This window comes from Abramis brama (genome assembly GCF_963993115.1).
Source record: "Abramis brama genome assembly, chromosome: 18".
NCBI classification, from domain to species: Eukaryota; Metazoa; Chordata; class Actinopteri; order Cypriniformes; family Leuciscidae; genus Abramis; species Abramis brama.
The window spans coordinates 22629148-22651039 of record NC_139980.1 but is presented as its reverse complement, the minus strand read 5'-3'; the positions used below and the strand labels follow the sequence as shown (position 1 = coordinate 22651039).

Genomic DNA, 21892 nt, shown 5'->3' with positions numbered 1-21892 from the left:
GGTTGCCGCAGGCTTAGACTGTAAGCTGGCTTCCTCGTCTGCTGTGTGCTGGCTGCCCACTCCTCACAACATGTCATTGATAGCATGTGTTCCTGACTGAGCCGCTGTACTGCAATATGGTGCGCGGTTTGTGTGCCTGGATCATCCCGCGGTCTCCTTGCGTAACTGAGGGTCTCTTGGGCTATTTGTGGGAATTGAGCATCAACACTGAACTTTGATTACGTAATAATTGCGACTATGTCACTGTTTTGCCTCGACGTTCACCACGATAGCAACCATTAGCCGCTGTGATTCTGTCGTTATTGAGTATTGTGTATTCGTCTGACTGTGCAGGCTGGCTATCTTCTCTGGGCGCCGCCTATTGAATTCCATTGGTTTGTAAGCATCATGTATGTATGTATGTTTAACTGTGGGTAACGTATGGTGTTATGTTTGATTATTTGGTTTTTGTTTTGTTTATAAATTTATTTTTGTTCATTCTGTCTTATTTTCAATCACTGCAAACCTGAGTGAACTTGGTTTATTTCAATGTTAACTTGTTTTCATGTGGTACTGTGAGTCCTAATTATGTCAAGTGGTTTAGATCCTTGAATTATTTGACTTGTCTCATGTTTTGGATTGTTTTCATATGTTTTGTGTTTCCCATTTTTGTCTTTGTTGCAGGAGCTGGGGGTTTCTGGAGGGTGGAGGCGACGTTGCCATTCGTGTGGTGTGTTCACACCTAGTGCTGTGTGTCTTCTGGCATTTAACCCTTCAAGTGTGCGTTTGGGTATTTGTAGTGGATTATTTGGGGGGGTTGTTTTCCAATTTGGCAGCTGGCCCGGACCTCCAGATACCTCTGCTCTTGGTTAATTTGTTTTCTTTAAATTGAGTTTATTTACTGTGTGTATGAGTAGATGCTGATTGATGGTGTTCATAATTTATTATAATACCAATGTGAGTTTTTAACTTTGAAATTTCTAGCTATTTATTATTCAACATTGACGAACAAAATAAACTTTTCTACTTCTATGTATACGACTCATGTCTTCTCACCCACCCACTCAAAACGAACCTGTGTGCCCTTAAGGCTATTAGTTCCCCGGTTCTCCAGGGTGGCATAGTCGATCATATATTGCCATAACTGGTGTCTCTCTAGTTGAGTGTGGTAAACACCCCTCAACTTTCTCTACTCTCTCGTACCGCAACGCTTCAACTAGGATCTGTCATTCAGAAACATGGCTTTTCCTATCACTGCTATGCTGATGATACACAACTCTACTTCTCATTCCAACCAGATTATCCAATGGTACCTGTTCGCATTGCAGCCTGTCTGACAGACATTTCTTGCTGGATGAAGGACCATCACCATCACCTTCAACTCAACCTTGCTAAGACAGAGCTGCTTGTGATCTCAGCCAACCCAACACTTCGCACAACTTCTCCATTCAGCTAGGTTCATCATCCATAACTCCATCCAGGACAGCAAGGGAATCTTGGAGTTGTGACTGATGATCAGTTAATCTTCACAGACCATATTACTACAACAGCCTGGTCCTGCAGAGTTAGTTCAGACTTATGCGCCTTCCAGAAGCTATGAACGACACCTCGTGGTGCCATCCCAAAGAGGCATGAAATCACTCTCACAGGCCTTTTTCTGGACTGTTCCCAGCTGGTGGAATGACCTGCCTATCTCAATTCGAACAGCTGAGTCTTTAGCCATTTTTAAAAAATGTCTAAAGACACATCTTTTTCGTCAGCACCTGACCAATTAATACTAGCACTTACCTTTTCTATTCTATATTTGTTTTGTTTTTCTGATTTAAAAAAAAAACAAACAAAAAAACTAGCTGTTATAGACTAACTGAGACTTGTTACTGTCAGGATAGAGGCACGGAGACAGAGGTAAGTGAATCCAAACACAGCTTTATTCAAGTTGACAATAGTGCAAGGTGAGTATTCAGTGAGTTCAAATGCAGATTCAGTGAAGATCACTCGGTGCAGGGCAGACAGCAGGTAAGGATCAGCGGGCTCTGGCGCAGGATCAACGGGCTCTGGGCTGGGCAGGACCAGCGGATTGGAAAACTCGGGGTTGGACGGGACCAGCATATCAGGAAACTCGGGGCTAGATGGGACCAGCATATCAGGAAACTCGGGGCTGGACGGAACCAGCATATCAGGAAACTCGGGGCTGGACGGGACCAGGGAAAACGCTTTTGAGGAGACAGGCTCTGGCTCTTGCTCGGAGACAGGCTCTGGCTCTTGCTCGGAGACTGGCTCTGGCTCTTGCTCGGAGACTGGCTCTGGCTCTTGCTCGGAGACTGGCTCTGGCTCTTGCTCGGAGACTGGCTCTGGCTCTTGCTCGGAGACTGGCTCTGGCTCTTGCTCGGAGACTGGCTCTGGCTCTTGCTCGGAGACTGGCTCTGGCTCTTGCTCGGAGACTGGCTCTGGCTCTTGCTCGGAGACTGGCTCTGGCTCTTGCTCGGAGACTGGCTCTGGCTCTTGCTCGGAGACTGGCTCTGGCTCTTGCTCGGAGACTGGCTCTGGCTCTTGCTCGGAGACTGGCTCTGGCTCTTGCTCGGAGACTGGCTCTGGCTCTTGCTCGGAGACTGGCTCTGGCTCTTGCTCGGAGACTGGCTCTGGCTCTTGCTCGGAGACTGGCTCTGGCTCTTGCTCGACAGGGCAGGCGACTTCTTTACTCGCAACTGGACTCGGAACCGGACTCGGAAGGCTCGGCTGGACTGGTGTGAAGTGCAGGCTTGGCTGGACTGGCGTGAAGTGCAGGCTCGGCTGGACTGAGGGTGGAAACATGTGACTCAGGAGAGGATGGAGCTGAGGTAGCCGACAGTGAGGCATGTGCGGCCCAGACACACATAATAGCAGCAACATAAAGGGAAAGGGTAGTCTCTTCAACCTCTACAGAACAGACATGAAGAGCAGACTGCTCTGAGGTGGCCTCCAGAATTTGGGGAATGCTTCTTCCTCCTCCGTTTACGAGAGCGAGGGGGTGCTGCAGTGAATGGTTCAGCTGGGCCGATGAGAGGAGGGAGATCAGGCTGGACGTGAAGATCTGGCTGGACGCGAAGATCTGGCTGGACGTGGAGATCGGGCTGGACGTCTCCCATGGTGAGTGAGGAACCACACACCCACAGTGTGCAGTCAATGAATTTGATGAGAGGTAGGTCGAGATCATCCAACAGCAGTATCTGGGCAAGAGGATCTTCCAAACCCCTCAAAAACTGCATCTTTAGAACCTCTTCATCCCAATTTACATCCTGAAACCAACTTACGTCCTGAAAGAGAACTAGGTAGAACTCAACATACTCCTCCAGAGTCCGATCACCCTGGAAGAGCATAGTGGATACCTTGGGGTTTGCGGAAGCACCGTCTTTGGGCTGTGTAGGATCCATAACGGTGTAAGGTCAAGCCTTAGGATACAGGCACGGAGACAGAGGTAAGTGAATCCAAACACAGCTTTATTCAAGTTGACAATAGTGCAAGGTGAGTATTCAGTGAGTTCAAATGCAGATTCAGTGAAGATCACTCGGTGCAGGGCAGACAGCAGGTAAGCATGTTCACTTCAGGTTTGTAGATACCAAACAGTCATAGTTCATAAATACTTGTCTTTTCTCTTTCAGATGCAGTCAATAGTAAGCAAGCTCGGAGGAAACACTGGAAGCTCGGGAGAACAACGGATCACAGGCAATAGGAAATCAAACAGGATTCCTGGAAACAGTAGAACAATGACACAGAGGTTAGTGTTTCACAGGTGAGTATACGTTACATCTTGGAATCATCAGAGTTTTAGGAGACAACGGATCATGGTCTATTCCTGTTGGAGGCTTGACAAAGAACTGGGGCTATGGTGAGTGTTTTTATAAAGCTTGCTGATGAGGCTGCTGATTGTGAACAGGTGCAGGTGATTATACTCAGGGGAGAGTAATTGCAGGTGCGCCAAAGAGGATTCTGGGGAATGTAGTGCAGAGACAGACGGTGAACGTGACAGTTACAGCACTTGTATACTGTTGGTCTGATTGCTTCTATTGTTCTCCTCACTTGTAAGTCACTTTGGATAAAAGTGTCTGCTAAATGATTAAATGTAAATGTAAATGATGTACGCCATGGTCGCAGTGTTGTCCGCGCAGACAGGCATATCTTTGACTTGTAGCAGCTATTTTAGACGGCTCTGAGCAAGACGTTCTGCAAGCAACTCGAAGCAACCCCCAGCAACTGCATGCCCATTGTGCGTGGTCCCCCAGCTGGTGGCGGAGGCATCCGTGAAAATCACAGCATGCCTGGACATTTGTTCCAGGGGCACTCCCGCCTGAAGAAACGAAGCGTCTGACTACGGGCCAAAGGTTTGGCGGCACGCCGGTGTGAATGTCACCTGGTGGGTGCCTACCTGCCACGCCCATCTCGGGACTCGGCCATGAAGCCAGTGCTGAAGCGGTCTCATATGAAGCAAGCCGAATGGCGTCACAGCCGCTGTGGCCGTCATATGCCCCCAGTTCCTCCGTGAGGAGCGCTGTCTGTACGACCGAATCCAACTCCATACCAAGAAAAGAGATCCTCTTCACGGAGGCGAGTTTGCTCTTTTTGCGTCTTCCTGCAGCAGACACAGTAGAGCAGGCTGCGCAGAAGTTTTTTGCAGGGGACGACACCCTTGGCGACGAGCAGATTGAGGGGTGGCCTCCCAGATAGCAACATTGTTTCGGCCAGATCCGGCCCACATCTGGCAATTGTGGAATGCGGATCTGGCCCACATGCAGCATGGAATGATGGCACTTGGGCAGACCGCTCCTGTTTGCCAGATCTGGGTCACAAGCAGGCCATAGCTAAGCAAAGTCCACTAGTTCCTAGTGTATTGTATAATATACAATTAGGGCTGCACGATTTGGGGAAAAAGTCATATTGCGATAATTGAGGTCAATATTGCGATTGCGATATGCGATATAATAAACAAATGGTTTATGAGTCAACTTGCTTGGTTCTCAAGGAAAATAAATGCACACACAGATTAGTGATAATCTGCCTAAAGAAAAAAGTTCTTTAGTCAAGAGCAGTGAGTGTTTTTCTCTGTTCCCTTTGTTCTTTGATTAACTTTAGCGACATAATATAGCGATATAATTAGTGGCTACTGTGTAGGCTACTGTCCCTTTAAGATCAGCCGCTGCTGTCAGAGACGTGGATCTCACACGCGCCTCATTCTCTCACGAGTCACAGCTCTTCACGTTCATCATAAGACTACTCTTATGTTATGAAGATACTCGACAAAGAGACATTTTGGCATAATTGTGTGTGTTATTGTTCGTTCAAGCTCGAAAGAGAACTGTATTCTGGCATGCTGTTTTGTGCGCATGCACGATATTAGCGCGAGTCTTTCTGTGTGTCACAGGGGCTGTTTACACCTGGCCACTTCATGCGTTTTCTCAGATCGGATAGCTATCCGATCGTGAAAAGACCAGGTGTAAATGCCCTCCGAAACGCATTTGAGGCGGATTTGAATCCGATCACTCAAACTACTTCAGGAGGTGGTCTGGGCCGCATTCCTGATGAAACTGGACAAGTGTAAATGCATCTGGTGGTTGAAACCACATATGTAAATTGTACTCCTCCCAAAAATGCTAAAAATAAACGTGTGAGAGCGTGTTCCCAGCAAACACAGAACGTTGGCGCAACGTACCCGACCTTCTAACAACGTTTTAACAACATGGCCAAAAGGTTGCTATAACTACGTTGTGTGGTGAAGGTTGTTACAGCGTTGTCACAATGTTGACATTAAACCACCGTTCAGGGCCATTGCTTAAGGTTGTGCCTAGGGTGTCTGGACAACCACTGGACTACATAATGTACTCGTCACTGCCCTGAAGCGGGAAAATCATACTTTTGAATCCCAACCACCTGTTGGGCTCATTGTGTTGTCTTGTTCTTCATCGAGCAAGGATACGTGAGTACTGCGTTTAATTTAGCCTACCTCAGCTATCAAACTCAACCTACAACTTTAATTTTTAATGTGATTAATGTAGCCTAGCTTGCACTGTTTAGTTTTTCATTCGATTTTTCCGCTATTTAGTCTCATTCGTTTGCTCCTCTGTATCGTCCGGCTTTCGGCTACTGTCTGCCATACAGACCCGGTTTTGTTCATTAAATGTTCTGATCTACCTTTGCTTTTTATGTTTTATTTATTATACTTAAAATAAATTTTGTATATTAGTTTATTTCGGGGGTTTTTTCCACAAATGTATTAGCCTACTTTTGGAAGTGCAATTTGATGGAGTTTTAATAAAGTTGAATTAACGAAACCTTCTGTCATTTTTACTCTTCAAAGTGTACACTTGCAGGTGTTGATAGCCCCATTAAATAATAATATAGATAAACAATAAACGATAAAAAGTATATAATTATCTTACAAAATGCTAAATGGGGGGATATAGCAGCATATAAAAATATTGTCAGAACGTCGTCTCTCAGTTGCTGAATGTCGCGCAACAACGTTGCTACAGCCCTGTCGCGTCTTACAATTCTACGTTGTTACAATGTTGCAAGCACGTAGACAGCGACGTTGCCATAGCAGAAATGCAACGTGCCAGAGACGTTGCCACAACGTAAATGTGTTTGCTGGGTTATAGGCTATATGTAATGTTATAGCCAGATATGACGACGCTACTGGAACACGCATCACCGCAGATGAGAAGCTGAGCATATATTCATTAAGCCGATAGTGCAAACTATCGCACATCAAAGTGAAAGTAAGTCGCAGACGCTTAACTCACAATTATCATCATTAAAAGTAAAGAAACGAAATGATCTTACCAGGGCTGTTGCCGCTCTCTCTTATTGCAGTCTTTGATTTTGAAATTTTAGCTGATGATCAATAAAATGCAGCTCATATCTGTTGCTTTCAGTGACGTGCACTCCATTAAATCTGCATATAGCGTGGGAATTGAAGATCGGATTTAAATCCGTTTTGCAAAAACACATTTAAGTGACCAGGTGTAAATGGAATCGTTTTGATAAATCAGATAGCTATCCGATCTGAGAAAACGCATGAAGTGGCCAGGTGTAAACAGCCTCACAGTCAGGACATTCACAGGCAGCGCGTTCATTTTGGCACACGTGTGTTGTTCGTTCTACCGCGAAAGAGAACTTGATACTGGCGCGCTGTCTGTACGATATTGGCGCGCGTCTATCTGTGGGTCGTGTGTGTGTGTGTGTGTGTGTGTGTGTGTGTGTCAGGAGGACATTCACTGACAGCGCGTTCATTTTGGCATACGTGTGTTGTTCGTTCTACCGCGAAAGAGAACTTGATACTGGCTACGTCTATCTTTGGGTCGTGTGTGTGTATGTGTGTCAGGAGGACATTCACAGGCAGCGCGTTCTTTTTTTGTCTTGTTATCGCGCATGAATGGTTTAAAAGCATTTGCATGAATAAGAGCGGGATCATGTAACACTAGCCAAAGAATGCCAAAAATTAACAGATGCTGCGTTATTTGCGTTAACAGCGCTAATTTGTTTATTTAATATAAAATCGCAGCATTTTGCGTCATATAATCGCGTAGGCTTGACATCGCGATTGCGATTGCGATACGATTAATTGTGCAGCACTATATACAATTAACACTGACATCTCACAGCTGCTGGTAGCCCATGTACAAACTGGGGAACACATACATTCCTAAATTTTGAAAGTAAACATAGGCCTACATGTTAGTAAACATAAAGGGAGTCAGTCTAGGACAACTCGAGGTATCGCACACCGGACGCGCACTTTCTCAGTTTATGGCCAGCAATATTGTTATGTTTAAGGACATTATGAAATTAAGATAATGCCTGTACTATGTTATGATTGTACTGTACAATTAAATACAATCGTTGCCAAATCTGCAGTCTGAACACTTTACCTCAGAGCGTCCGTTAACTTAATGAATTGACAATAATCACCTGAAAATCCGATAACATCAGCAATTTTCATTCAAGCAGCTGATTTCTGTGAATGAATGTAAAACTAAATGTAGCCTATACTGCAGCACAGAGTGAAGTCAGTATATACATTAACAACGATTTGAGACAAATAAGTGTACATTTAATGTAAAACTATGTAGATGGCGCTCTGTGGTGCGGCAGGATTTTGAACACGGTCCTGAGCCGTTGCTGGGCGCCGCGGACAGACGCTGAAAGGCGCCGACGGTGTGTGTAGCGCTACGTACACTCATAGAGAATAATGTGTTCGAATTTAAAAGACGTGGCGCTGCACGTCCGGTGTGCGACCCCTTTAAATTGACCATTTCAAATAAACATATTTGTGCCTTCAGACAGTGATATTGCTGGGTGATGGCGCTGCAGATGTGCAGTCATGTTGGAAGTGTTTCCGTTTGAGTAGGCTACACGTGTAAAACAATGCTTGCACACAGTTATTTTTATTGTTTACCGTTTTTTCTTCCTCGGCACTATATTCAACGGCAAAACCGAAATGTCCCCACACCACGGATTTGAAAGACGCCGGCGCTTCCTCGTACTGTAGCCTCACTTCACCGCCGCTCGCCATGTTAAAGTGTGGAATGATGGTTAAGCGCCCCCTAAATTTAGAACATAGTGATTGAATATTTACTCGCGGGGAATTTCCTTATCAGCTCGTAGACTTACAGGCACACACAAACAGTCAATTCGGAGAGAAATAAAACGCACATAAATTATTTAAACCGAAAACCGAAAAAAACGCAATTCACAAGCGCGTATTGAACCGTGGATGTCGTACCGAACGGTTCAATATTATATTGAGAATTGTGGCATTCTGTGAGGAAATCAGAACGGATACAATTGCAAGTAAAAAGGCGTTTATTAGTTGGTCAGAAACGCACAAACACAGGTCGGGGAAAACACACTCAGATGACGGTTGTGGCACAGGGACTTCGATGGCATCCGGTGGTGGTGAAGTAATCAGCGTGCTCGGGAAAACCAGGAACCAGTGGAACATCCAGACGAAGTGACGAAACACAACGAATCCACACGACGAAATCCACAGCAGGGAAACAGAGAGCCACACGGGAACAGGACACGACACCGGGGAAAACCACAACGATCTGACAACATGAGATGGGAATTACTGCACATATAAAGGGAACGGGGATTGATCACAGCTGGCGACACTAATCACTACAATGAGTAACCACACCCACATACAGACACACACACACACACACATCAGAAATGAGACAGCCGATTCATGAACCGTGACAGTACCCCCTCCCCTAGAAACGCCTCCTGGCGTTCCCAGATAACCTTACCTGTCGATTGTAATCATCGATAAGGGAGTGATCCAGAATGTCTCTAGCAGTTACCCAACTTCTCTCCTCTGGACCGTAACCTTCCCAGTCCACCAAGTACTGAAATCCGCGTCCTCTCCGTCTCGAATCCAGAATACGACGTACCGAATAAGTAAGTTCCCCATCTACGAGTCGCGGCGGGGGAACAGGGGCGGGCGGATTAATGCGAGAATAAAACACGGGCTTGATCTTTGATACGTGAAAGGCGGGGTGAATTCTCCTGTACGCTGGAGGGAGTTTGAGTCGGACTGTCACCGGACTAATAATCTTGGTGACAGGAAACGGGCCGATAAATTTGGGAGCTAACTTGTTAGAAACGGAATGGAGCGGAATATTTCTGGTAGAAAGCCACACTTTTTGACCCACGACGTATACGGGAGGCTTTGACCGGTGGCGATCGGCCTTGGCCTTCATGCGCCCCCCCGCTTGGAGTAGAGTCTCACGGCCTCTAGTCCAAGTGCGGAGACACCTCTGGACGAAAGCGTGAGCGGAGGGGACCGCGACTTCGGATTCCAGACTCTGAAAAATTGGTGGCTGGTAACCTAAACTACACTTAAACGGAGAGAGGCCCGTAGATGACACTGGTAACGAGTTATGGGCGTACTCCACCATAGAAAGTTGTTGGCTCCAGGACGAAGGATTCTTGGCTACCAAACATCGCAACATTCTCTCAAGATCCTGGTTGGCCCGCTCAGACTGACCATTGGTCTGGGGATGATAACCCGAAGACAGACTGACCGTAGCCCCCAATAATTTACAGAACTCCTGCCAAAATTTGGACACAAATTGGGAACCCCTGTCAGAGACCACGTCCACGACCATGTAACCGAAAGACGTGATCTATGACTGTGACCGCTGTCTCCTTGGCTAAAGGTAATTTGGGCAAGGGGATGAAATGTGCCGCCTTCGAGAACCGGTCCACTACGGTTAAAACAACCGTCATGCCATTAGAGGGCGGGAGGGCGGTGACAAAATCTAGCGCGATGTGGGACCAGGGTCTCGAAGGGACAGACAGCGGTCGAAGTAACCCATCCGGAGGTCGGTTAGATGTCTTACCAGTGGCACAGACTGAGCAAGCCAAAACAAAATCGTGAATATCGCGAGCCATTAACAGCCACCAGAATCGTTGCTTAACTAAATAACTGGTGCGAGTCACTCCTGGATGACAAGCCACGTTGGAGCAATGACAATAATATTGAATATAATATTGCTAGATCTCATACTGCAGTAACACAGGGTTTGTGACGTGAAAATATTAACAGACCAACACAATTGTTAGATTCCAAAGACATCAGTGAAACAGGTTATTTCATGATGATTATAAAACCATCAACAGGTAACCATCATTACCTGACCTCATTTCACTTTAGCTTTCTTTGCTGCTGCAAATATGTTTGACAAACACACTGTCACAGCGGCCAAAAAATGACAAAATATATAATAAGAGTTAAGAGCCCAACTAATGGAAACACTAATCACTGTTATGGTGACTTCAAATGAAACACATTAGAGTTAAACCTCTGTTAATTCTCAATAAAAACTTTTGTAGAAGTCTGACAGAAATAAAGTCAGTCTGGTTAGTAATAAGTGAAGCTGTTTGTGGAGTTGTTTAATCCTCCTCTGCTGAGATCTTCACAGATTTAATGTCTTCTTTTCTCTTCAGTTGATTTCATCTAAGGCTGTGGCTGAAGTCAGTTGTAGTTCTTGTGTTTCTGCTTTGTGTTTCTGCTTGTCTCTTTTTCTGTTCTCTTATTTCCTTCAGTGATTCTGCTTGTTAACAGGCTTAAGGCTGAAATGACTCCATATTTAATATACACAAACTTTGTGGCTCAGATAAGGTCCAGTTTTTATTTCTTTGGCTGACATGTGGCATTGCTATGGCCTGCTTGTGGACCAGATCTGGCAAACAGGAGTGGTCCGCCCAAGTGCCATCATTCCACGCTTGCATGTGGGCCAGATCCGCATTCCACAAGTGCAAGATGTGGGCCGGATCTGGGCCGAAACAATGTTGCTATCTGGGCTACGAGGGACTCTGATTGTATATCGGGGGAAGCTCCTCGGTCTGCTACTGACTGCGGAGAACTGCTGGGCCAGTCTTCTACAGTGTTGTCCAAAAGGCCACTTTGTGAGATGGGAGTATCGAGAAAGCATACTTTGACGACCTCTCGCACCTCTGCAAGGCCAGCCAGGGGGTGCTTCCATAGCAATGCCACGTCTCTTTTTCTGTTCTCTTCTTTCCTTGTGATTCTGCTTGTTAACAGGCTGAAATGACTCCATATTTAATATACACAGATTTTGTGGCTCAGATAAGGTCCAGTTCTGGTTTATTTCTTTGCTCTTGACAGACATGTGGCATTGCTATGGCCTGCTTGTGGTCCAGATCTGGCAAACAGGAGTGGGCCACCAAAGGGCCGTCATTCCACGCTGCATGCGGGCCAGATCATCTTTCCACATGTGCCAGATGTGGGCCGGATCTGGGATGTCACAATGTTGTTCATAAGGTAATGGTAAGATTATCTTGATCATCTGTTTTTTTTTTTTTTTTTTTTTTTTTTTTTGAAAAACTGAATATTCACAAAATATTTCTTTCTACTATTCCTGAGTTAAAAGTTGTGTAAGCACGGGCAACTTGAGCTGTCATGCAGAAACCCATATCTATCGTTTGATACACATACAACAAAAAATCTATATCCAAATGTATATACAACATCATGTTATGAATGATGTGTTGTACACAAATTTGGGTTCCTCAGACATCTCAGCATGACGGCTCAAGTTGCTTACACAACTTTTGCAACACGTCGGCTCATTTCACAAATTCTTCGAGCTTCTTATCGTAGGCTACAACTTATTTCCGTCATGTTGTGGGTAAAATTATGTCCTGCAGAAGTTACTCTTCCCGCTCTTATGATGATCTCTCTCTTCGACTTGGCGTGTATTTCATCCTAAACATACTTTGGTTTTCCATTCGTTTGTTCGGGATATTTCAGCAATAGTATCAGTGCAGTAAGTGAGTTTTGCGTTGCGCAGGTGGTGACGTCATGTATGTTGTCTTAAACAGACCCAACATTTCCTCAAAGAAACAAAGGTGTAAATTCTACTGGCGTTTTTTAGTACGGATCCCAGGAAGTCACCTGTAGGATTGGGAAAAGACCTGGCTTTTGCCGGGCAGCGAAGTTTTGTATATCCAATACTACGGTTAAGGAAGTCCACTTTAAAATCTTTCATAAAATCTATCCTGTTAATTCCACTTTTTTTTTATATATATATATATATATATATATATATATATATATATATATATATATATATATATATATATATATATATATATATATATATATATATATATATATATATATATATGTATATTTATTATGACATTAATAATGAGACATTCTCTTTTTGTGGTCTTTTAGAAGAAGCAGATGCCCATTTGGCCTTTTTTTTTGTAGGCTAATATAACCAAGCAGTTTTGGGCTGATTTAAGTTTAGTATTTTCAATCCTACAGAAGTAAACCACTCTTTTGTTCTCAAAGATATAATTTTCTATTATGAAAACCCTGATCATTTATCTCTTTAATATGTTGCCACTTGCCAACTATATTTTGCAAGCTAAATTTTTCATTCATAAACAAAAATGGTTTAAATCACCATTGTGTCTTCCACTATTTCTTACTGAATTTAATTCTCTAATTTCATCCCCCAGTGACAATGATTAAAAAAAATTGATGCTCTATAAAAAACTATTTAAATGCATTTCATTTTAATATTGTGTTTTTCTCAATTTATGTATATAAACCCATGTGTTCATTCTATTTGGCTCTTGATTTAGTTATTTTCTTAATATCTTATTCAAGATTTGAATATATTTTCCCTGTTCATGTTTGTACTTATTTGTTCCACAATAAAAACATTATTATTTTTTAAATCCTCAAAGAGACCTTACACACAATCTAACATAGCAAAAATGTTCCATTTGATGATGTGGGAGGGTGAAATTTTACAATAATGTTGGCCACTATGAGTAATGTAATCCAATGAGCCCTAAAAACAGTGCTAAAAAGGTGAATTATTATTAAATTATTGAAATTATAGATATAGGCTAATATATTTCATTTAACTGAGATAAGTTTAGGGATTTACAGGGTTTTAATTGTGTTTAATTGCATAAATAAATTATAAAACACTTGACAAGTTCCCAGTCCCCTGGTTGAAACAGCTTGGTTTGGCTAAAGTTCACTGACCTCATAACTAGGTGTCTGAAACCAGAATACAAAACATTTGTGTAATTGTGTAACCTATTCAAAACCTTATGTGCTTCTGTGAGAATATCCCCATGTAACAAACAATCCATTCTCCCTATTATAAATCAATGAAGAAAAACAATTATAGGCCTAGGTTTTCATAATATACAGAATTTTCTTACGTATATACTTTTAAAAGAAACCAACAAAAAAAAATTATCCTAATTTTCACTATGCCAATAATAAAAAACAATATATTTTTTATTATTAGCAGTAATGACAGTATTATTATTTTTTTACTTATTCACAATGCAACAGAACCTACCATACTAATAGGCTGAGATTAGATACATATGTATTTTCAAAATGAGAATTTTACTGTTAACATGTGTTGTATCCCATACAGTAACATAGCGTCGGCCCAGATCTGGCCCACATCTGATACGCATGGAATCCACATGTACCAGATGTGGCCCGGAATGGGGCAGACATATGTTACTGTCTGGGATGTTTGATCTTGATTCCTGCATCAGTTTAACCTGTTGCCAGAGTACTTGTTCCTTTTTTTGTTTTTGAGGTGGTAGGCATTTAATACAAGGTGCTTTACCGCCATCTACTGGTAAAGACTGTGGATCAGGATTAAATAAATTGTATACTCTATTCTCTTATATAACTCTGTTGCTTCCCTCTGTCAGTGACTAAATTGCACGAAGTTTGCATGAATTCATTCTTCCTGTCATTTTAATATTTGTGACACATCATCACCACATTCTTCAGTCTCTTCCTCGCAAAATTCTCATTTCCCTGTGTCATGTTTGAACTTAAGTCTGGAGAATTGTTTAAATTTCATAAAACCATACCTGCTGTATCCTGTACCCTTGACCTCTGACCCTCATCTGTTATTTAATTACTATTCATTTCAGTCTTACTCGCACAAGCGGTTTGGAGGATGGATGAATATTGTTTTGGTATGGTTTTGGAGGATCGAGAATATAGTAGGATTTCAGACAGTCCTACTATATTTAAAAATTATGTCCATATCTCTTTGCTTTTTAAATTCTTTGCACTCCTATATGATATCAAATTTATTTTACTCCTACATGAGCTGGTACCCATAAAATCGAACACTTAATCACATCATCTGAATCCTATCATTTGTAATATTGCAATGAAGATGTCGGTCTTTCCGTGTTAAACCTATATGTTCACCTTTGTGGCCTTTGGCTTTTGGCTTGCTTAGTTGGGGTCACATAATATTCAACAGAAATGAATCATCACTGAACTTACTTAAGTTGGACTTTGACACAATTTTCTTCTAGATCTGCTGTAGGCTACAGCTGAAACGAACTTTGTTGCATTATTTTCCTGTTATCACTGTAAAGCTACTTTGAACGATCTGTATTGTAAAAAGCGATATAAATAAAGGGGACTTGACTTAAGTTAGTCTATGCATAACACAGGAAACATGGGACCCTTTGTCATGAGTTTATTATTTGTCATATAAATCTGGGGAAAATATAGGACCCCTGAATGAAACATCTCATGACTTTGACTTAAACGAAACACCAACACTATACTGCAATTTAACATTTATATGTTATGTTATATTTATATAACATTTAACATTTATATATTCAGTTAGGCTACAGTCATTAATAGGACAATTAGTGGTGTTTTATATTCAAGAATGAACCAGTGTTTGTGGATGAATCATAACCCTATAAGTGAACACATTGTTTCATTTATGTCCATTGTTTCATTTGTATACGATTCAGTGTTTAACAAATAACTTGATTTAAGGATTTTTGACTCCCTAACACAAAAACAGATGCACATTTATCATCTCTGCATCAATACAATGTGCAACACTTTACATTACATTTTCTCAACATCTCACGATTGTTTGTCTCCCCTTTATTTTAACACTCTTTCCATGCTGGGGAACGGCAAACCAGTAACCAGCATCCCATGCTGGTCCTAGTCTGCAAAACATGCTGCTGGCCAGCAATGCTGGATTGGGACACAACTTTTAAAATTTCAACACTACAGAAGTGTCAGTAAACATTCTGGGACTTCTTATTTAAAGTCACCAATTAAATCAAACTGAACCATTCTTATTTTTTAACGGAATTGCAGTGTTTATTATGATTTATCAGTGTACCTTATTATTATGAAATTCAGCAATTTACATTTTAATCAATTCCTGATAGACAAAATTATTATACATTTTCTTCTCAACTGAGAAGCTGTTTCACTTGAATATGTCACAACAGGGAAGAAAAGATTAACACAATTTCTGTTTCATGCCAACATTATTTTTTAAGTGTTCTGTTTTGATTTATTTACTGTATATGGCTGCATGATTTGGGTTTATTTTGTCATGTAGGCCTAACCAACTTGTCACCACAAATTATAAATGATGTCTTCTGTTACATAGGAACTACTGAACATAACACACATTAAGAAGTGTATTACTACTCCTGTCAGAGCTTGGTTTCGCCGATTGAACATGGATCGGATTTATAATGTCTGAGAAGAGATGTGCAGTAATCTGGTGACCGTCGGCGTTGGTCTGCGTTTCTGCGCATGCGCACACATTGTATCCGGAAGTTTTGAACTTTAACTGGTCTCTGAAATTTACTGCGTATAATCATAGATATCATATAAAGGCTAGATGTCTCGTGCGCGCTGCTGGCCAATGGAGGTCGACGTCCGCACGTGGCGGCCATCTTGCCACAGTGTGCTCGCTCACTCGTTTAATAGTGCATGTACTTTTAAATAACCATAACTTGCTCAATTTTCTACCGATTTTCAAACGGTTTGGTTTGTTATAAACGTCAGAGATGTAGTTATGACACTGCATACATACACTGCATACATATGAATAATTATAACATACATGTTCAAGCATTCGGAATTATAGCCACGTTAATAACGTTTGTAAGAAACCAAACCGTTTGTAAATCCGTCAAGATTTCAGCGAGATAAGAGGATTTGTGTGCATGCTGATCACTCACCTTAATTCACAGCTTCACTGTGACAAGATGGCCGAACGGTGATGCCGGAAGTGACTGCGCCATAAGACAGCTAGCGTTTATATATGATATCTATATAGTCACGCGGTGTTTCTGCTCAACTAATGATCGACGCCAATTATGTGTTCAGTTTTACTGGGGTTTTTTGTTGTTGTTTTTTTTTCTAAAATAAAACTGTTATTATAGTACGTTGATAGTTGCGAACAGGTCAAATGTGGGTCATTTTTTTAGGTCGGCCATAAACCCACGAAACGCTTCAGCTCAGCGTTGACGATTTTTACGTACACCACAGCGCGAGCTCGTGCTGCCATGACACCTGCTGAAGCAGCGCCGAAGAAGAAACACGTTCGGTTTGCCAGGATGGAAGAGGACATTGACCACGACGAGCAGGAGGAGGACACGCTTTTCGACAAGCGTAAAGACATTAAGGAGGGGCTGAAAAGTGCGCTGAAGGGGGGTAAAGGGGTCCTGAACCCGGACTCCGACCAGGTTGATGTAATTCGACCCGGACGGAGCCAGAGCAATACTGGGACCTGCTGGCGATGGCTGGTCAGCCTTACGCTTTGCGCATCGTTTCTCGGACTGGTGGGTCTGTAATGTTCAGCTTGCATGTGGGAAATAGAAAACGATCATATGAACACATAAGGCTTTGCACCCTGTGATTTAATGTCCTATCTCCTGTTTTTTTATGTCTGAACGTGTTCTCTGGCTGTTTAAAAAAAACAACTGAATGAAAAAAATAACTGGGAATAGATGTTCAAATCATTGTTATGTAATTTCCTGTTCGTCTACAGTATTGTCATGAAACAGGATAATTTATAAGGGAAAATGCCTGACAAGTTTGCAGTGGTGTAACATGACCGAAAGGTTAATCTGGGCCTGGGTACAAGTTCAGGTTAATATTATGATATTTTGACAGATGATACTAATTGGTTACCATACTTGTGCTATGGAGTATATTACACAGTATGTACAAGGTACCTGATTACCATGGTATTAGCATGGTTCTATGCTGATATTCACTGTAGTTTAGTAAAGCAATACTACACACATCCCAGAATATTGGAGTGGCTGGTCAGTAGAAAAATATTTTCTGTTGCACATTTAAATGTCAATAACTAACTCATGCAATTATAAATCTTAACTCCTAAGCAGTCGTAGTTTTTAAACATATTGTATGCATTTTATTTTTTTTATGTGTTTTTTTTGTTTTTTTTACCAATACAATATTATTGTATTTATTATTGTTTGAAGTACCATGAAAATACTGGTATGTGAATATAAAATTACCATTTTACCAAGTCATTACTGTATCTCTGTAAGATAGCAATCCATTTTATGTGTACATGTCGGAATGTGCTGCGCATAAATTATCTTCTATATTTTTATATTTCTGCATTTGTTTATATGGTATATTTATAGGGAATGGCCATCGCTGTTTTGGGCCCTACCTTTGAAGACCTGGCTATGAATGTCAACAAGAACATGAGTTCTTTATCCTATATATTTGTGAGTCGTGCATCAGGATACATTGGAGGCTCCCTGATAGGAGGGATCCTTTTTGACTGTGTGAATCCCTATCTGCTTTCTGGTAAGGCCCATGAACTCCACAGAGAAAAGGACAATGTTAAATGAAAGAAGCTTTTTAATCTTTAATTTAGTAAATTATTTACTTATAAAAATGTGTGTTTAATTATTAGGAGTTAAAGATATGGACTCTGGGTAATCACCTGATGAAGCTAATGTGTTTAGATTTGAGTAACTTTTGATAGGTTTCAGTGATCTGAAGCAAAGATTTTTAGAGCAGCACTATTTATTTAAATAAGAAAGGGGAAAGCACAGAAAGGGCAAAATAAGAGGAAGGCTACAGAAAAGCTAGCTAATTTGCCCAAAATAATTCCGTCACTCTGCTACCAACTATCATGCATGAGTTCAATGATAGTTGGTGGGACCATGTCTCATGGTGTATGTTTTGTGGTAGGACCCCACAGAGTTGCATATTTATTTGACTGAAATGTTTTTGAAAAGTCATGGCAGTTAAGACATTTGTCAGTAGTACACTGGAGTATGTTCTCCCCTTTATTTTGTATTTAATTATATTTTTTTGTGGATATGTGATATTATGATTCCCTTGGTGATTCATTGCTCACGGTTGGTTATTGTCTGCAGGCTTCTCAATGTTAATCACAGCATTTGGGATGTCTGGCACTCCCTTCTGTAAAAAGGCTTGGCTGCTCACTGTTTTGATGTCCGGTGTGGGGGTTTCAATGGGAATTTTAGATACAGGTAAGCATGCTCCTGGTGTAGACAGCTTTATAGTATATAATACCAGTATTAACCAATTAACAATGTGAATTTTAGGTGACACTCAATATAAAAAACAGGGTTCGTACAAGGTGCTTAAAATGCTTGAAGTACTTGGAATTAGACTTTTAGAAATTTAAGTCCTGGAAAACAGCCATATTTATGAAAAGGTACTTGAAAAGCGCTTGAATTATTGAAAGACAATATATGTGAAATTAGTGTTTAATTTGATCAATAAAGCAATCTTTTCACACAAAATGAACACTGCAGCTCATCTGATATAGATAAAGAGTCATTTCGCATGGCTATGAGTGTGATATTGGTCATAAATATCCAAGTATATGATATAGCTTTAATTTTTTAGGTCAATCATATATTCATGAGAGAAAAAATCAGTTTGAATAAGGAAAGCAATATCTTTGTCATAGTATCCTTTCAATGGTTAAAGTTACCACAGTCATTGCATCTGCTGCATCTATTTACCTTTTTTAGAATTTGAAAGATAATAAAGATATTGTTTGATAAGTGAGATATCTGATTGAAGTCCTTGAAAACCAAAAAAGTAGTGCTTGAAAAGTCCTTGAATTTAATTTTACAGTATCTGCACGAACCCTGAAAAGACCCATATAGCTTCTACTATAACTCTTTGAGTTTCTGGTTGTCAACAGGTGGTAATGTTCTCATACTGAACACATGGGGAGAGCAAGCTGGGCCTCATCTGCAGGCTCTGCACTTTAGCTTCGCTGCTGGAGCCTTTGCCTCCCCGATCATAGCCAAGCTGCTGTTTGGCCACCATTCCCTCAATGACTCGATTAACACCCCTCTGGCGTCTGGCCACGCATCTAAGACCATCGTGCAATTATCCCTGCCAAAGAGCATTCCTTTACCATCCATGTGGGCCTACGTCGTGATTGGTGCTTTTGTTTTACTTGTGTCACTCTTCTTTTTTATCCTGTACTGCTGCAGTTCCCCCAACTCAAATAGGGCAAAGACACCCTCAGGGAAGCAGCTGTTCTCCAAACGTCATAACATACTAATATTCCTGCTGTCCGTGTTCTTCTTCTTCTATGTTGGAAGCGAGGTGGCGTACGGTTCCTTTATATTTACCTATAGCAAGGACTATGTTCATATGCAATCGGCTCATGCAGCGGGACTGAACTCACTGTTCTGGGGAACGTTTGCAGCTGGTCGTGGTCTGGCCATATTCTTTGCAACTTGCCTGCGCCCTGTCACCCTGATCCTGATAAGTCTAGTGGGCACCACAGTTTCCTCGCTCCTGCTGTGTCTTTTTAGCAAAAATGTCCCAATGCTTTGGACCTGCACTGGCCTGTATGGTGTCTCCATGTCTACCACCTTTCCCAGTGGGATTGCATGGGTTGAGCAGTACACGACTGTGACGGGCCGCTCAGCTTCAGTGTTTGTGGTGGGTGCAGCTCTTGGAGAAATGGTTTTGCCAGCTCTGTTGGGCTTCTTACTGGGGAAGGTGCAGAATCAGCCGTTGCTGATGTACCTGGCACTTTGCACATCCACCTTCACTTCTATCCTGTTCCCGGTCTTGTACAAACTAGCATCCCCAGGAGGGGACACCACCTTACGGAAAACATCAGGGAGACGCACCAAGGATGCGGATGACAGTGAGTACCGGCAAGCACTGCTGGAAAACGTGGAGGAAGAGGAGCAAGAAAATGAAAGTGAAGCTGACCAGTGGAATGATGCAGACTTTGAGGTGATAGAGATGGACGATGCCAGCCTGTTGAGCTCTCCTTCCAAAGCCTCAGTGCCACCTGATGTTGCAGCCAGTACGCTTGCCCACTCAGTGGCCACTCCATTGTCAGCACCCTCGAGAGACACCACAACCCTGGCCCAACCTCTGTCTAACACTCCATCTTTTTCCACAGACTCTCCCAGACGCAAACTCTTATTGTCCCTCAACAGGGAGAAGAAAGACTAATACATTGCACTGCGTCAAAGAACTCTGAGAAGCTAAGTCCTGCACTCCACATCAACCTGAAGCATTTTTTTCTTTGGTGAAAAGATCACACTAGCCAGTTGATTTGCACTTTCTAAATGCCAGTTGCATGTTTGACGTTCCTTATGACAACACCAAACCTTTTCCACTGTACAGGATTATCTGATAGAAGTTTAATTGGCATTTTAGACATTAACTGAAAATTGTCCTGTCAATGACGATCAGCCTTATTATTGGACACCAATGTATATTAAGATATTGGGACTTCTATATCTCTCCTCATTTGTTGTTGATTGATTTACCTTGAATCGAAGGTTTTGTAAATTGTAACCAGCACAATACACTAGTGTAAAGAACTGAGAAGATTAAGACTTTTTTTGTATTGTAAGAGGTTAGATTGGATGTATAAAAAGTTTCATTAATAGTATTATTTTGATGAAGTCTTTCTTGAAAGTCCTCCTTTTGTGTTGACAAATTATTTCTATTCAATCATATGGATTGCTTGGTAATTACTAAATATTAGCACATAATATTTTGCACATTAGCACATGCTTAAATTGTGCAGATACTAACCAGACTTGGATAAAATTAGATTTATCATTTGTCACTTTAATGCATGTAAATTGTTTTTGTCCTAACAAACTACAAGTGATGGGACCATTTCCATTGCCTGTACTGGGTAGCCCTGTTCATCTTGACATCTCATTTGTTCGAAGTCCCACTCAACATGATTGTATAAACATCATATATCTTCTATAGTGGAGTGGGTGTATCATACAGCAGTTTTGCTTTCAGTGTAGACAGACAAGTCACTTCTGGATTGGACACAGCATGCGATTAGAGACCACAACTGGCAGTTTCCATTATACCTCTGCACATTTTTTGTGTGCAATTTGACAATTTTGCATCAACAAATCAAATCTAACATTTTTATTTCCTAGAAATGAATCAAACTGTATTACATTTTTATTGCTCTGTTAATAACCAATATGTGGAAGAAATCCTTCACTGCATAAATATTTGACTTGTTTGTGA

The 21892-nt window shown here is 41.7% G+C and overlaps 1 protein-coding gene across 1 annotated transcript; it reads left to right on the top strand.

Annotated features, from left to right (window-relative positions):
* The first annotated feature begins 16660 nt into the window (after positions 1-16660).
* Positions 16661-21284, top strand: mfsd4b (major facilitator superfamily domain containing 4B). Its single transcript, XM_084091113.1, has 4 exons — positions 16661-17169; positions 18007-18175; positions 18754-18870; positions 19557-21284. The coding sequence occupies exons 1-4, from the start codon at positions 16894-16896 to the stop codon at positions 20837-20839; spliced, it is 1845 nt and encodes a 614-aa protein (XP_083947239.1). The 5' UTR covers positions 16661-16893; the 3' UTR covers positions 20840-21284.
* The last annotated feature ends 608 nt before the right edge of the window (positions 21285-21892 follow it).

Bases quoted from the DNA above. Each gene is read 5' to 3' on its own strand.
- mfsd4b (XM_084091113.1), top strand. From the start codon at position 16,894: ATGACACCTGCTGAAGCAGCGCCGAAGAAGAAACACGTTCGGTTTGCC. The intron at 18,176-18,753 runs GTAAGGCCCATG...TATTGTCTGCAG, and splicing joins GAATCCCTATCTGCTTTCTG to GCTTCTCAATGTTAATCACA. The intron at 18,871-19,556 runs GTAAGCATGCTC...GGTTGTCAACAG, and splicing joins AATGGGAATTTTAGATACAG to GTGGTAATGTTCTCATACTG.